This window comes from Ascaphus truei, chromosome 3, assembly GCF_040206685.1.
Source record: "Ascaphus truei isolate aAscTru1 chromosome 3, aAscTru1.hap1, whole genome shotgun sequence".
In the NCBI taxonomy this organism is placed as follows: domain Eukaryota; kingdom Metazoa; phylum Chordata; class Amphibia; order Anura; family Ascaphidae; genus Ascaphus; species Ascaphus truei.
The window spans coordinates 3,501,960-3,517,788 of NC_134485.1; the positions used below are offsets into that span (position 1 = coordinate 3,501,960).

At 44.9% G+C, this 15,829-nt stretch overlaps 1 protein-coding gene across 1 annotated transcript in view; it reads left to right on the forward strand.

The window, feature by feature from the left end:
• Window positions 1-9,464, forward strand: part of LOC142490601 (uncharacterized) — a gene marked incomplete at its 5' end in the record, with an annotated part of 53,652 nt that extends 44,188 nt beyond the window's left edge. Inside the window, 3 exons of the mRNA XM_075593017.1 lie at window positions 1,928-2,068; window positions 8,832-8,973; window positions 9,286-9,464. Of these exons, the coding sequence (XP_075449132.1) occupies window positions 1,928-2,068; window positions 8,832-8,973; window positions 9,286-9,292 (290 nt within the window). The remainder of the gene's footprint in view (window positions 1-1,927; window positions 2,069-8,831; window positions 8,974-9,285) is intronic.
• Between the last annotated feature and the right edge of the window lie 6,365 nt (window positions 9,465-15,829).

Consider the following 15,829-nt stretch of genomic DNA (forward strand, 5'->3'; position numbering starts at 1 on the left):
TTCCCACAGCCCATATAGACATTTTAACATCAACAGCTTTATCAATTGTAACACCTCTTATGTAGTGTATGTTGTCAGTTGTGGCTGTGGGAAAAGGTACGTTGGTAGGACAACGAGGGCCCTAAAGATCAGGATGCAGGAACACTGTGGACTGATTAGAAAAAGAGACCTGCTGCATCCTGTCTCTAAACACTTTTCTGAATGTGGTAAGGGGGGCATTAAAAATTTCTCATTTTTGGGTATAGAAAGAGAAATGAAGAAAGAAAGAGGAGGGGATATTGTCAAAAATTTGGATTGTAGAGAATCCTATTGGATTTTTATGTTAAAAACGAGATTCCCAGAAGGGATTAATGTTGAATGGAAAATCAATCATTTTTTGACATAAAGCATCCCTTTAAACAGATCTATTCTCATTAGTAAACATGGAATTCAAATATTAAAATGATAATGATGACTAACTAAACTCACATTTTTGTGATTGTGAGGTTTAATACGAATCCTATAAAGATTATTACCTGATTTTGAGGGTACTCCACGGATATCTAATGGTTTTGTGTACGAATACATACTGTATGAGCTTATTGTGTTTGAGCTATACACCTTAATTTGTGGAACTGTATATAGGTAGGTTGCTTATTATGTTCTAATCTATTTGTATCTTCTCCAATGATGCAAAGATACTTATATTCATAGAATTGATATAAGTAGATTTTTTTCTCATACTAAAATTATATGTAGATTTTTTTCCTTCTCTTTTTTCTTAGTTAAGATTAATTATAGCTGGAGAATTTGAGTATAAAAAGATCATAGTTTTTGCTTTTTGATTTTTATTTTGCTCTGTTTTGCTTAATCTCTGAGCAATAGAATTAGATGTTTTTTACAGCATCATTTGAGGAATATACCATCATCAGTATAGCATCATTCTGGTATGCATCTCCAACTTAAACTTTGGGAGTTCTTTTCAATGACATTCAAGAACACAATTATGAATGAAATCTCTGCTTCATTGGAGGGGTTGCACATGTGTTTTTAATGCAGATATAGGAATATACTGTTTTTTAACAACAATAATGTATATGTATTTGTCATATGTTTTGTCGCTATATAATTTGTTCACAATTTTTTGTAAATGGCATGGTTTGGCTGATTGTAGAATATTAGATATTTCCCTCTTTATGTGTATTTTTAACATGTATGTTCATGTCCCTTGTTCCGCTCGCCTTGGGAATTGTATGGGTATTCATTCTTGTGTTTTACACACTGAATGCGCCTTTATATTGCCAAGCGCGGGGATTGGGGTACCTTTATTTACTCACGTACGCGTGAATGACCAGACAGAGGGAGATTAATGAGGAGATCATGGTTTGTCCGTGTGCGCATGCGCGTGCCGGCGAGACCTGGATGAGCCGCATCTCGCGAGATTTGGCTCTTCACTGCCGATGGGGTGCGTGTCACTCTTCCGGATGCTGATTGGCTATGCCTCGTGGTGGGGCTCTTTCTGGGGTTTGTCTGCATGGCGCATGCACAACGGGGACAATGTTAATTGCAAGTGAGATTTTATGACGTCATGGATTTTTGGCGCCAAATCAGCAGACAGCTGCTATTTAAATGTCCTATGTATTGTGTATGACACTTCTTGATAAAGTGCACGTATCGCACGAAACGCGTAGAAGGTTTGCAACCCTCTATTTTACGGCCTCACATTAAAGGAATTTTTTGCCAGACCTGCTCCTTATCATCCTTTGCTGTGCGCTGCACACACACTGCATTTGGGTTATCCTGAAAACCTGACCTGTTGGTAGCTCTGGCGGACAGGAGTTCTCCCCCCCCCCAGGGAGGAAGCCATTCCGCTGTTACAGTTGTTCTTCTGCTTGTGAATACACCGCAGTCATCAGAAATCTAGAACAATAACTTCCTTATTCTTCAGATTTTAGGCCGCAATGCTTTGTGGACCCCGGAGAAAGGACGGCGTGCGCTGGTTCTGGTGTCACAACAGCCGAATGCGCGAGAAGAGGCTGCTGCTTCAGTTCAGCCAGGTCGGGCACTATTTGGTGCTATAAAACAAAAGGTATTATACATTGTACGAGCAAATCAGCATGCAGTAGAGATGTACAATAAGTATTGGGAAACATTATTCTCATTAATAAAGCAAGAAAAGGACTTTGTCAAACTAAATGCAATACAAGAAGTGTGCTTCACTAGCAGTTTGCATATGGCTTACTGTACAAAAGGATCCATATAACAAAAAGAGGCTAATGCATTGAAATAATCACATTCATCTTTACAATAAATGTTGCCCCTTTCCCCTGTGTCTAGGGACGCTACCGGGGTGCTTTACTGAATGGCTTACAGGAGGCCTGATTCTCCGCTGAAGGGAGCCTGGGGTGACCTATACACACACATATACAGCGCCTCCACCTGGAAGGGATCCGCACACAGTGGGGATAGCCCCTCCAAGACAATGTACCCAGTAATTACACATACTGTAGGTTAGGGTATAACAGTATTTACTGGACACCTAATCAGCATAACAATAAAACACAATGCATACACTATGTAGATGTATTTAACCCCTCGGGGTATTCCCCCTGTACTTGGGGTGCAGGGGCACCAGAGCCCTAGCGTCCTTCCCACAATGTCACTGCCACCCAAGTATGAGGCGTAACGCCAGCCTGTGGACTGTTGGTGCACTTGTTGGTATACCTGCCCCGGGCTCCAGCACCCGGGTGTAGCTGAACAACAATCAATGGTCAGTCTGCTCCAACGACGCCTTCCGCCTCTGTGTGGGGTGGCCTCCAGCAGGAGCATCCCACCATAGATAGTCTCTGAACGTAGGTTGTCTGGTCCCAAACCACAAGCTGTACTTCACCTCTTGTGCAGTTTTCTGCTGCTGATGTCTCTTACCGTCAAACTACAGGGAAGGCTCCCTATCTAAGGCCTTTCCCTGCAGCATACACAAACTACAGTGATTCGGGGATCTATCTAGGACCTGGGGGGAATCTGGCCTAGTACAGTGGAGCACTGCTCTCTGGACATTACCCTCACCCTATCCATCCTGCTCCCGACTGACTGTCTCGCGCTCCGAGAGCGCCAAATGTATCTATTGCCTACCGAGATCCTAACCTTCCTATTAGCTGTCTTAGCCCACATGATCTACCAGACCTCGGGATCCTGGGATATGTAGTTCCCCTGCAGAAATGTGTCTGTAATGGCCACCGCTATTACTACCGTCTGCACATGCGCCAGCTCTCTTGGTCACTGCCGGAACATGGGACCCTTCTACGTATGCTTGCCTAACTGTCATGGCGACCCCCGCTAGCCGGGTGCACTGCGGAGCCTCCGGAGCAACAGAGCTCCCTCTCCTGCACACCCGCCACCCTGCAGTGGTCCCTGACAGCCGCATGCCGCACTGGCATCACCTTATTGCTCCCGCAGCCATCCCCGTAGTCGTCCCTCCTCCTGCAGCCCGGAGGTAAGTGGGGGACCAGGCTACATTAAAAAAATGACTATATATATATTGTGAGGCGGTGACACAATTTTTGCACTGTAATAATACTTTAATACTCCACTTAAATGGACGGCGTTCCTAATTTCAGTATGTTTAAGGCAAAAATAAATCATAAACCCAACATCCTACTCAGCATTAGGGAGACGAACTAAACTTTATAAAGTGCCTGACTCCCTGACTGGTTAGCTAGGCTAGTTTCTAGCACCAGAAACAGGTCTTGGAAATAGGAGCGAGCTCTTTACCTTGGAAATCTATTTCGTCCAGTTCGACATGAGCGGCAAACCTCTCCCTCCTCCCTCTTTCTCGGGATTGTGGGAAAGGTGTGAGAGTGAGGCCGCTGTAGTGAGGGATGTGAGCAGCAAACCTCTCTCTCCTCCCTCTTTCTCGGGATTGTGGGAAAGGTGTGAGAGTGAGGCTGCTGTAGTGAGGGATGTGAGCAGCAAACCTCTCTCTCCTCCCTCTTTCTCGGGATTGTGGGAAAGGTGTGAGAGTGAGGCTGCTGTAGTGAGGGATGTGAGCAGCAAACCTCTCTCTCCTCCCTCTTTCTCGGGATTGTGGGAAAGGTGTGAGAGTGAGGCTGCTGTAGTGAGGGGCGTGAGCGGCAAACCTCTCCCTCCCTCTTTCTCGGGATTGTGGGAAAGGTGTGAGGGTGAGGCTGCTGTAGTGAGTGACGTGAGTGGAAAACCTCTCTCTCCTCCCTCTTTCTCGGGATTGTGGGAAAGGTGTGAGAGTGAGGCTGCTGTAGTGAGGGACGTGAGCAGCAAACCTCTCTCTCCTCCCTCTTTCTCGGGATTGTGGGAAAGGTGTGAGAGTGAGGCTGCTGTAGTGAGGGATGTGAGTGGCAAACCTCTCCCTCCTCCCTCTTTCTCGGGATTGTGGGAAAGGTGTGAGAGTGAGGCTGCTGTAGTGAGGGATGTGAGTGGCAAGCCTCTCCCTCCTCCCTCTTTCTCGGGATTGTGGGAAAGGTGTGAGAGTGAGGCTGCTGTTGTGAGGGACGTGAGCAGCAAACCTCTCTCTCCTCCCTCTTTCTCGGGATTGTGGGAAAGGTGTGAGAGTGAGGCTGCTGTAGTGAGGGACGTGAGCAGCAAACCTCTCTCTCCTCCCTCTTTCTCGGGATTGTGGGAAAGGTGTGAGAGTGAGGCTGCTGTAGTGAGGGACGTGAGTGGCAAGCCTCTCCCTCCTCCCTCTTTCTCGGGATTGTGGGAAAGGTGTGAGAGTGAGGCTGCTGTTGTGAGTGAATGTTCCAGCTCTCTTTTAAATCTTTTTCTCTTGTCTGGTCTATCTTATAGCCTTTTGTGTTTGAGTTTGTTTTTTTATAGCTGACTTTTTGTCAGTTGTGGTCTTGTTCCACTCTGGGGAACCCCTCCCTCCCCCCAATTAGTTTTGGGAATCTAACCGGTGGGCGTGGGCTAAAGTGAATGATAGATGGTTATATTTCCGTGGAGGAATGTGTGTTTGCTGTGGGGAAAATTGGAGGTTTTGAGAATATTAAATCAGCTTCCCGAATGAATAAAGCTGTAGTAGTTTTCCTGACCTGTATTACACTTGTACATTTGGTTGTTGAACAAGGGTTACAGATTACTGGCTGTTTGCTTAATGTTCTGCCTTTACCCAGCTGTCTGATTTCCCCCATGTGTAAGTAGTGAGAGGTTAATGCAGGATATGTCTTGCTTTGGCAGAATTATTTCTTCTATTAAAATGATTTCTCTGGGTTTAAAAAAGCTGAAATTAAACATGTTATGTCTTTTAGGAGGCTGTGTTTATGATTTTGAATAAATCTGTGAAAAGTTTAGACCTGGTTTTGAAACGTAACATTGAGGGCCTGATTATGTGATCTATGAGAGCACTGAGCCCATGAAATGTTTTGAGTGTGGGGAAATTGTTTACTGGAAAAACACGTTTGCCCTGTTTTGAATACTAGAAAAGGTCAGAGGGAGAATGGTAAAGTTCTAAAAAATAATAAAAGATGCAGGTGAGGAGAAAGCCGAGGCAGCTGTTTCGGGGCAGGGTGAGGAGGACATTGTGGAAGGTAAGAAAGGAGAGACTGCTGCTTCTGGGCAGGGTAAGGAGGACATTATGGAAGGTGAGAAATCAGAGGCCTCTGCTTTCGGGGCATATTGAAGAGGATATTGTGGAAGGTATACAGATTTCTGTTATTGGGCGCAGTGAGGTGGACACTGTGGAAGGTGAGAAATTAGAGGCCTCTTCTTTTGGGCAGATTGAAGAGGATATTGTGGAAGGTGTACAGATTGCTGCTATTGGGTGCAGTAAGGTGGATACTGTGGAAGGTGAGACGGTGCAGACTGCTGTTAGAGGGCAGCATGGAGGAGAAAGTGTGAAAAAGCACAGACTGGTGTAACAGGGCAGCATGCAGATTACTGTGAGGACTTGGCGTGAGACAAGATTAGCAAGAGGAGAGTTTTGGAAAAGGAGGATTAAAGAATTCTTGAGGTCACTAAAAGTGCTGTTCTGAACTCTGAAGTGTTTGAGGCCACTTTTTCACATGAGTGTGGGCCAAGTGGGAAAATATATGGTTAAAACAGTGGATAACCTGCCTGAAAATATTTTGAGAATGAAGGAAACGTCATTAATGCCAGCTTCAAGTACTGGTTTTACCCGTAGCCCTGCATTGGTGTGGAAAGGTCAGGTTTGGAAGCTACTGTACACCTCTGTGTCCAAAGCCTAGCCCTTTAGTAAGTCTGCCTGAAGTATTCCTGTTGAATTGTTTATGGCTATTTCCGGTTTGTCCAATGGGAGGATGCTGTATGGAGTCCGCTCCTGGGTTTTGCTGAAACCTTTTCCTTACAGAGCCTTGCAGCTTCTAGACAACTCCCCCCTTGTTTCTGCAATCAGCATCACCTGCTTCTGCAATTAGGCTGCAGCCTGCTTCTTGCTGCCTCCTGGGCAGCTCTGCTCATTGGCGGTCTGTTCTATTTAACTCCTGCCCCTCCCCCCAGGAAGTTGCTGAACATAGACTTTCTCTAGTAACTGTGTTTGCCACAGCCTGTGTTTGGCCTGCCTTGGCCTTCTTGCCATTGCTCCTAGTTACTGGCAGACTCCGCCACGCTGTGCGGTTACACTGAAGCCTCAGTTTTTCTTGTCCAATCTGCAGTTTCAGTTCCCTGTGACCTTCCAGTGGCCTCCACCACTCTCAGCTTTACCCGGCTAGGGGGTGCTGTTTTGTGCTGTAGGACTGGATCCTCAGTTCCTTTTACATAACTGCATATCCCTCCTGCAGAGGCCTGCATCGGTGCTTCCTGTTACCTGCTGCATATTCTCCTTGTAGAGGCCTGCATTGTTCCTGTTACCTGCTGCAATCTCCTGCTCCCAGTGGCCTCCACTACTCTCAGCTGTACCCGGCTAGGGAGTGCTGTTTTGTGCTGAAGCACTGGATCCCCTGTTACTGTTCCTTTCCACGTTGAAGCACCTTCGCTCAAGCGTCCTGTTGCCGAAACCCAGCATGGATATTGTTAACCCAGCCCTCTCTAATCCTGACCCCGGCTTCTCCACGGATTACCATGCCTTCTCCAGTCCTGACCCGGCTATGTTTGACCACGGAACTCGCAACCCGGATCCAGCTTCGTGGTCTAAGGTCGTGTATATCTATCCCCACCTCAGCCCCGCGGTCCGGTCCAAGTTTGTGGTGAGCACGTACGTTACAGACGCCTAGTATTGATGTATAACCTATACAGTTCTATAAACATTTTTGGACTTTGATTGGAAATGATTTTTTAGCAGCAATAACTTGAAGTAATCGTTTTCTGTATGACTTTATCAGTCTCACACATCGTTGTGGAGGAATTTTGGCCCACTCTTCTTTAAATCGTTGCTTCAGTTCTTTGAGGTTTGTGGGCATTTGTTTATGCACAGCTCTCTTAAGGTTCAGCCACAGCATTTCAATCATGTTGAGGTCTGGACTTTGACTGGGCCATTGCAACACCTTGATTCTTTTCTTTTTCAGCCATTCTGTTGTAGATTTGCTGGTGTGCTTGGGATCATTGTCCGGTTGCATGACCCAATTTCGGCCAAGCTTTAGCTGTCGGAAAGATGGCCTCACATTTGACTCTAGAATACTTTGGTATACAGAGGAGTTCATAGTCGACTCAATGACTACAAGGTTCCTAGGTCCTGTGGCTGCAAAAATAAGCCCAAATCATCACCCCTCCACCACCATGCTTGATAGTTGGTATGATGTGTTTGTGTTGATATGCTATGTTTGGTTTTCGCCAAATGTGGCATTGTGCATTAGGGCCAAACTTCTCCACTTTAGTCTCGTCTATCCAAAGGACATGGTTCCAGAAGTCTTGTGGTTTGTTCAGATGCATTTTTGCAAACCTATGCCGTGCTTCCATGTTCTTTTTTGAGAGAAGAGGATTTCTCCTGGCAACCGTTCCAAACAAACCATACTTGTTCAGTCTTTTTATAGTTGTACTGTCATGAACTTTAACATTTAACATGCTAACTGAGGCCTGTAGAGTCTGAGATGTAACTCTTGGGTATTTTGCAATATCTCTGAACATTGCACGGTCTGACCTTGGAGTGAATTTGCTGGGACGTCCACTCCTGGGAAGATTGGCAACTGTCTTTAATGTTTTCCACTTTTGAAAAATCTTTCTCACTGTAGAATGATGGACTTTAAATTGTTTGGAAATGGCCTTATAACACTTCCCATATCGATGGGCAGCAACAATTGCTTCTCTAAGATCATTGCTAATGTCTTTCCTCCTTGGCATTGTGTTAACACACACCTGAATGCTCCAGACCAGCAAACTTCTAAAACTTCGGCTTTTATAGAGGTGGTCACACTTGCTGATGATCAATTAATCAAGGGCATTTGATTAGCAGCACCTGTCTGCTACTTAGCACCTTAATTCCTATGGAAGCAGTAAGGGTGTACATAGTTTTTCACACATGGCTTCTCCATTTTGGCTTTTTTTTTGTTAAATAAATCATGACACGGTGTAATATGTCATGTGTTGTTGTTCATCTGAGGTTGTATTTACCTAATTTTTAGACCTGCTAAGGAACAGATGATTGTTATGTCCTGATATGTAAAACCATGGAATTCAAAAAGGGTGTACTTTCTTTTTCACATGACTGTATAAACAGCTAAGTCTGTAACCTTATAGTAACTGGATTTCCTCCTGAGCATCTATCCCCCTTAAATCCATCGACACAGCATTCATTCTGCTAATGATCCTGTAATCATTTCCTTCCTACAAGAAGCCACCAGGTCCCTTATTAAAGCGTGCATTATTAGCAAACCTTTCTTTCATTTGTTTTCAGATGTAAACGTAACTAACCCCTCTGTGTTTCCTTCCAGCGAATGTAGAGATGTGCGCGATTGAGAATCATAACAGAATTGCATGCGCCGGCGCAGGTGTCACCGCAGCAGAATGCAAAGCCAAAGGCTGCTGTTTCAATTCAAGCAAGTGGTACACTATATGGTGTTTTAAACCAAAAAGGTACGGTGCGCCTGGATATCTGATACATTTGTAATAAGAGAACGGTATCATGTACGTCATTAAAAAAATCATGAAAAGATAAGAAGTGATAACTTTCTTTTTTTATTAAAGTTCATAAAACTAAACTTAAATTAAGGGTAAAATAGCAGAAAAAATTAATGTTCTCATTTTTTTAAGAAAGACAATGTATTAAAAGGAATGATCTCCTGTTTTCCTGGCAATATATTGGAAAGTGATAGTATAATATATAAACATACATTTTTAGTTCCACTGGAACGTAATCCTTGGTTTCTCTTACTCTTTCTCTTACAGCATCTGAGGGACTTTAACCTGCGTGAGAGGGGGGTCGGCTTTTTTTAAGTGTGGAATCTCGAAAGAGTTTTTTGGAACATCGATATATTTGTATCATGTGACTCTTACAGGTTCCGTTTTATTTCTCAACGTAAAATGTCACATCTACAGACCAATAAAAATTACATCTCCCAAACCTTTATTACTTTTTTTATTTGTACATCAGATTTAAAACGCACCAGGCTGGGCCAGTAGCTGGAACTGTATGTGGACACATCTGGCACCCGAGGACAATGTTCTAGATTATTCAGCCTGTCCAGCCAAGGTATAGACATCAGTAGGACTCAGACATCCACATATACACCATGCAACTATTTTTGGTAAATATCGTAACGTTGCTTCGGACACTGACTTGACTTTTTGCTAATTACTGTGTACTGCACTGTCACGGGAGACCAGCACTTTTAACACATTTATACCCAGGATCATATTATTGAGCAAAGCAGGAGATAAAATAAATTGTAATTTATTTCACGAATGGACATACACACAATGTTTCACAATTACAATCAAAATATCCTTCCTGGGACGGGGGCAAACGAAATAAATTGTTTCCAGAATGAAATGTTGAAAAACAAAGTCTTTACGAGTCATTTTTCAGGAGAGGGAGTGTAAGAGACGTGTGCAGAGGTACGCAATAGAGACTGGTTTTAAGGTGAAATTAAATAAGGCTTTTATTGTGCCTGCTTCTTTAACACAAGAAAATCATCAAACGTATGCAAATAAGGGGTCAAACAAAGCTTCTGCTCTACTTTGGGAGTATTTCTAATTAAACATATGCAGTCCAGAACTCCCTTTAGATTAGCATGTTTCCCAGCCTCAAACATATATTTTGATATGTGCAGATATACAACAGTCTTAGAAAGTAAAGTCTTATCTGTCTCTCTGGTAGCTGTAGGGGGGGAATCCTTCTCTGCTCTCCTGGTTTAGCCCTTTTGTCCTAAGGCACATTCAGGTTTTAGAAGTGTTCTCCTCCTTGTTGTCTTGTTGTTTGGCTGTCAGTCTACATCTGCTCAAGACCTCTCTGTCCCTTCCTGGTTCAGCCCACGTGTGAGCTAAGGAGTCTCTGTTTGTTCCCCAGGTCAGCCCAGTTGTGGACTAAGGAATCCTCTTCCTGTGTCTGGGAACAGGGTTTTTCTATAATTGAAATCAGCCAGGTGGAGACCAGCTGATTGCTGCTGTGCAATTTAACCAGCACACTGCTGGGTTAGAGGCAAGCCTGTTAATAGGGATAAGACCCTGTTACATACCTCCTCTGTTTGTGGGAAGCTCGGGCTTACCATGGCCGAAGCCCATCCTTCCACTCTCATTCGAGATATATCTGTTACTTGAATGAGAGTGGATGGAGGAAGAGAACCCTAAGTCCCACTGGGATTGGAGCCCTTTCTCCAGTTTATTTTTTGTCTATTCCCGAAGGTGCTTGAGATCAGCACTCCTCAGTCGCTCGAGGAGGACTTTTTCCAAGTAAAGTCTTTTTACTGAGTGCGCGGTCATGAGATTTCCCTTGCGTCAGGCGCTCCTCTTTTGTAGGCAAAATGTATGGTGATAGTTGCAGAGCGGTTAAGAATAGCCCTTTGAATTTTCTGCTCCTGAAGCTGTCTTTCTGCACTTTTTCCACTCAATGGAGTTGCCAGTTTAGCCTCTTTGGGATTGAGTTGCAATTCCACATCCACTTCCGGAGAATGTCCAATCTTTTCAGCTTCATCAGCAAAGGATTCTTCTGGTTTTGATTCTGCACGTATACCTTTTTTTGTTGCCTGTTGGGTGGCTGAAGGTTTAGCTAGTGCTTGCTTAGGTGTTAAGACTTTGCAACCTTGTTTTTTAGGTGAGCGGTGTTCCCAGCTCTCACTGTACCCTTTTTTCTTTGGGTTTTTGTGGCTATGGGACACGAACTCTTGGTCATGGTCAATAATTGTCCTTGTAGTACTGTAATCTCATCCGCGAGAGATTCCTGTTTTTTGAGTGCGTCTTGCAATTCTCTTCTCAGGGAATTTATCTGCGCACTTTGCTTTCTCTGAGTTTGTATCAGTGTCTCCTTCATATTCTGGAGCTCTGTAATTTTTGTCGTCAAGGTTGCCGCTGCGTCTGTTTTCTCCTTGGTGTACTGACTCAAGGGGATGGAACAGACTCTCTGTCTCTCCAGCTCCCTCTCATACAGAGTCACCTGATCTCTAAACTCCGCCTTCAGCGAGGCTTTATTCAGATGTTCCTGCAGTGCTTGTACCTCTTTAGCAGCCTGCAGATTTTCTTTCTGCAGAGTTCGCTGCTTCTCCTCGGTATTCTGGAGGTGTGTATGCAGACCTTGCAGTTGGTTCTACACTCGGTGCTCTGCTTCAACCTTTTCACCTTCCAAAAGTTTCTTTATTTTTTCCAACTCCTGGAGCTTTTCATTCTTTCCATTGACGTGGTCTGTCAACACAGAATTTTCTTTTTTTAGTCTTAAATTTTCTCTTTTTTCAGTCTCTGTAATATTCAGGGCCTCCTTGTAGTCCGCCTTCCATTTTCATGCCTCTGCTTGGAGACTGACTGTCTCCTGGTGTGAGACTTCTATCTCTAGGTTGAGGGTCTGAAGCTCCTTCTGAGAGACTTTGAGATCTATATTAAGATAGAGGATAGTTTTCTTTGAAATTTCCAGCTCCTCAGCGAGACTGTGAAGTTCCTTTCTGGAAATTTCCAGTTCTATGTTGCAGCTGTTGATCTCATGGTGTGAGGCATCCAGTGCTCTGTGGAGTGTATGAACCTCCTTCTGAGATACGTCACCTCTGTCCGGACACTGTTGACCTCCTGTTGTGAGGCATTCAGTTCTACGCGAAGAGTGTGAACCTCTTGCTGAAAGACTGTAATCTCCTTCAGTGCCTCCTCATACTTCTGCTTAGCATTTATTTTATCTGATTGGCTCTGCTTTTCCACCATGGTGGCATTAGTAGTGGTTGCAGTGGCCAGCTCAGTCTTGGCCGCCGAGTAAATTGCGAGCATCGTCTTCTGTAGCTCAGCATTATTTTTTCTCTCCATTTTTAATTGTTCACGGAGCAGATCTCAGCTATGCCTGGCATCTTTCAGGGCATCTTCAGGGCTGGTCAAGGGATCGTCACACACTGGTTCCAGCTCCGCTTCCCTGGATGGTTGGTTGAGGGTTCCTCAGTGTTGGCACCAGACAGACATTTCTTTGGGTTACACGACTTCTGCTTTGGGCACTCTGGATATTCTGTCATCCGCATGATGAATCCTCCATTTTCTCTAGGATGCAGGGCATCTCGGTCCCCCCCTTTTCCTCCGCGGGATCTGCGGACGTGTTGGTTCCTTCCACGGTAAGGGAAGAACCGCTTTTCTTTTTCCGCCTTTTTGTTTTGGATGACTCCGTCCCTTCAGGAATACTGGGGTCTTTATTTGAAACTTCAGCAGGTTCACTGGATCCACCATGCTTTTCTTGCGATTGTATTAGCTGGCGTATATATTCGGTGATCTGCTGCTCCCACTCTTGCCGATCGCATTCGTCATCATAGAGAGCGGCCTTTTCGGCTCGTACCGAGTTCAGGCACCCCCACCATTCTTGGGGTGTTTTGTGGGTGTGACTCGGTTCGGGTTCCCCGTAAGAGATGTCTTCCTCCTTATCGGACCGGAAGGGCCACTCTTTCGTGGGGTAGGGTTCATTACAGGAACGCCGCATCTTGTCCTCCATTTTGGGGCTATCAGGTGTAATTTTCTTCCTGACCTCAGGAGGCGCTGTTGCCACTGTATTTGCTAGAACCCCCAATTGTGGTAGTCCTACAGGTGGGCATATATTGCTTGTAGAGGTCGTAGCTCTCACAGGCATCTCTGTAGACTTTTTCTTTCCTTTAGTAAGTTTTAAAACATCAGCATGTGTATGCATTCACTCTCATCGTCTGAATAAGGTCTGAAGGGACACTGCTCCATGTGGTGGGGTTCTTTACACCAGGAACACATCTTCCCCATTTTTGCAGAGTCTGTATTTGATTACAGCTGGGCGGCCATTTTAAATTCCCAGTGGGTTTTTTTTCACACTGGTGTATTCTTTACCTTGACCTATTGGGGCACCATTTATTTCACACAATGCTTGCTAGTGTAGCTGCCCATTTCCTTGCTTCAGCAAAGGCATTTGCTTTACACCATTTACTTGCTATGTGCAATCCCTCCGCTTCAGCAAAAGAATTTGGTTTTCTGCATGAGTTCAGTAAATTTCAGTCTCATCTTTGGGTATTATGGCATTCACTCTTCACACTTTGGGTGCATGTTGTACTCCCAAGATACACAGACAGACTTTACTTGCAGAAAAAAAATATTCTCTTTTTTTTCACTTTCTTTCACTCCCGGCAGGGCGACTTAACACATAGAAATTGGCTTTGGGTTACCCTTTACACAGTTCAGCAATCCCTTTTTACCCGGCGGGGCAATTTTACACTCAGCACTTGCTTGCTTAAAATTCCCCTGCTTCAGCAAAAAAAATTTTTTGAAGAAGAAAAGAATAAACAAAGCCTAGCTCTTATCATTGGAGCGATACCTCACTTCTTGAATCCTAACTAAGCCTCTTTACCAATGACAATATTACATCTTATTGTGATAGGAAAGTAAGGTTTTCCTGCTTCAGTACAGTCTCTTCCTCTCCTCTTGGGATTGGGGAAAAGAGTCCATCTGTGGCTTTGTTCAGTGCAGTGTAGTTTTCCTGTTTGGGTGTATATCCTCTAATTCTGGTCACGGCTGCACGTGATTCTGTGGGGGGGTTTTTCAGGCTGTTTGTAAAACTTGTTGTCTGGCTGTCAGTCTACAGCTGCTCAAGACCTCTCTGTCCCTTCCTGGTTCAGCCCACGTGTGAGCTAAGGAGTCTCTGTTTGTTCCCCAGGTCAGCCCAGTTGTGGACTAAGGAATCCTCTTCCTGTGTCTGGGAACAGGGTTTTTCTATAATTGAAATCAGCCAGGTGGAGACCAGATGATTGCTGCTGTGCAATTTAACCAGCACACTGCTGGGTTAGAGGCAAGCCTGTTAATAGGGATAAGACCCTGTTACAGGGAGTTACTCTCGAAATGGTTTGGAACTGTCCTCAGTCAGCGGTGCAAGTTACCACCGCTGTTACTCCGACGGAGCAGCTTCCTTTGTTCTGCCACCACGGTAATGGCACTTGGAATCTTTGTATCTTACGAAATCGTGCATGAATCAGTTTAATCTAAGATGGTTCTGATTCCCGATGGGCTGCAAAGATTCTTATAGAGTTCAAATCCCTATACCTAACCAGTGCGGCCAATCTCTCCGTTAGAACAATTTTTCCCACCTATCCTGGAGTTGCCAATACTTCACGAACCTGGCAGAGGGGGCTTCTCATTCTGCTAAGAGCTGCGCCAACATCGCACCTTTGCTCCTTAGCATATGAGACCCATCCACTCTACCTGGCGACACTAAGTCTGGGCTGGCCACCATTTGCAAAACTGCCAGGACTTTACACTAGGATGGGGGTACTTGAGGAACCCCTCCCCACCTGACTGACACCTCAGGGTCACTGAGCCATTTCAACTCCAGCCTTTTACAGACATTGTGGCATCAAGCCAGCGGGATGCCTTAGAAGTCTGGAGATGCACATCCTCAGCTCATTTACAGTGAGAAACTTACACGCATACTAAGTGCTAAATTAATGATTATTTCCCTTTTTCCGGTGTTCTGAATGAAAGCCCAAATACACCTATTATGTTTAATACACTATTTGAGGGGGACTTTCATTCATCAATTTTTATAAAAAGTTATAAAAATTACGTTCTGGTCGTTTTATATGTTCCTATCTGAACTACGCGCACCGCAAGTTTCAGAGCGCTAGGAGCTTTCTAACGAAAGTTAGCACACAGCCGCTTTTATTCCTCAAGCGCTGAACGTAAAAACATGTTTCCTCTCGCCACCTTATACCTGGTGGGAGATACACTGAACCCCTTTTCTGAGTTCTGGGGGTTTGGGAATATACCGGGGGACCCTGGAATATGACTTCCCTCTGCCCAGTCTTACTGTTATGGTCTGTGCTGAAGCAGGGAGATCTGGCACTGAGCTGCAAACTGCTTCCTAGGGAGAATTTTGTCCGGTGTTCTGTGTCTTCATGTCCCCAGGAATCTGGTGGGATTCCTGGGTACATGTTTCGTGGTAACCAGCAAGTCTGGACCCCTTCCACCCAAACACACCCTGACAACATTTTACCATAAAATCCTCCCTGAAACTCACGCCCTGTGAATCTCCGCTGGTTGGCACTCCTGGAATCTGTGAATCTCCGTTGGTAAGCACTCCTGGAATCTGCGAATCTCCGCTGGTTGGCACTCCTGGAATCTACGAATCTCCGCTGGTTGGCACTCCTGGAATCTGTGAATCTCTGTTGGTTAGCACTCCTGGAATCTGTGAATCTCTGTTGGTTAGCACTCCTGGAATCTGTGAATCTCCGCTAGTTAGCACTCCTGGAGTCTGCGAATCTCCGCTGGCTGGCACTCCTGGAATCTGTGAATCTCCGCTGGTTGGCAC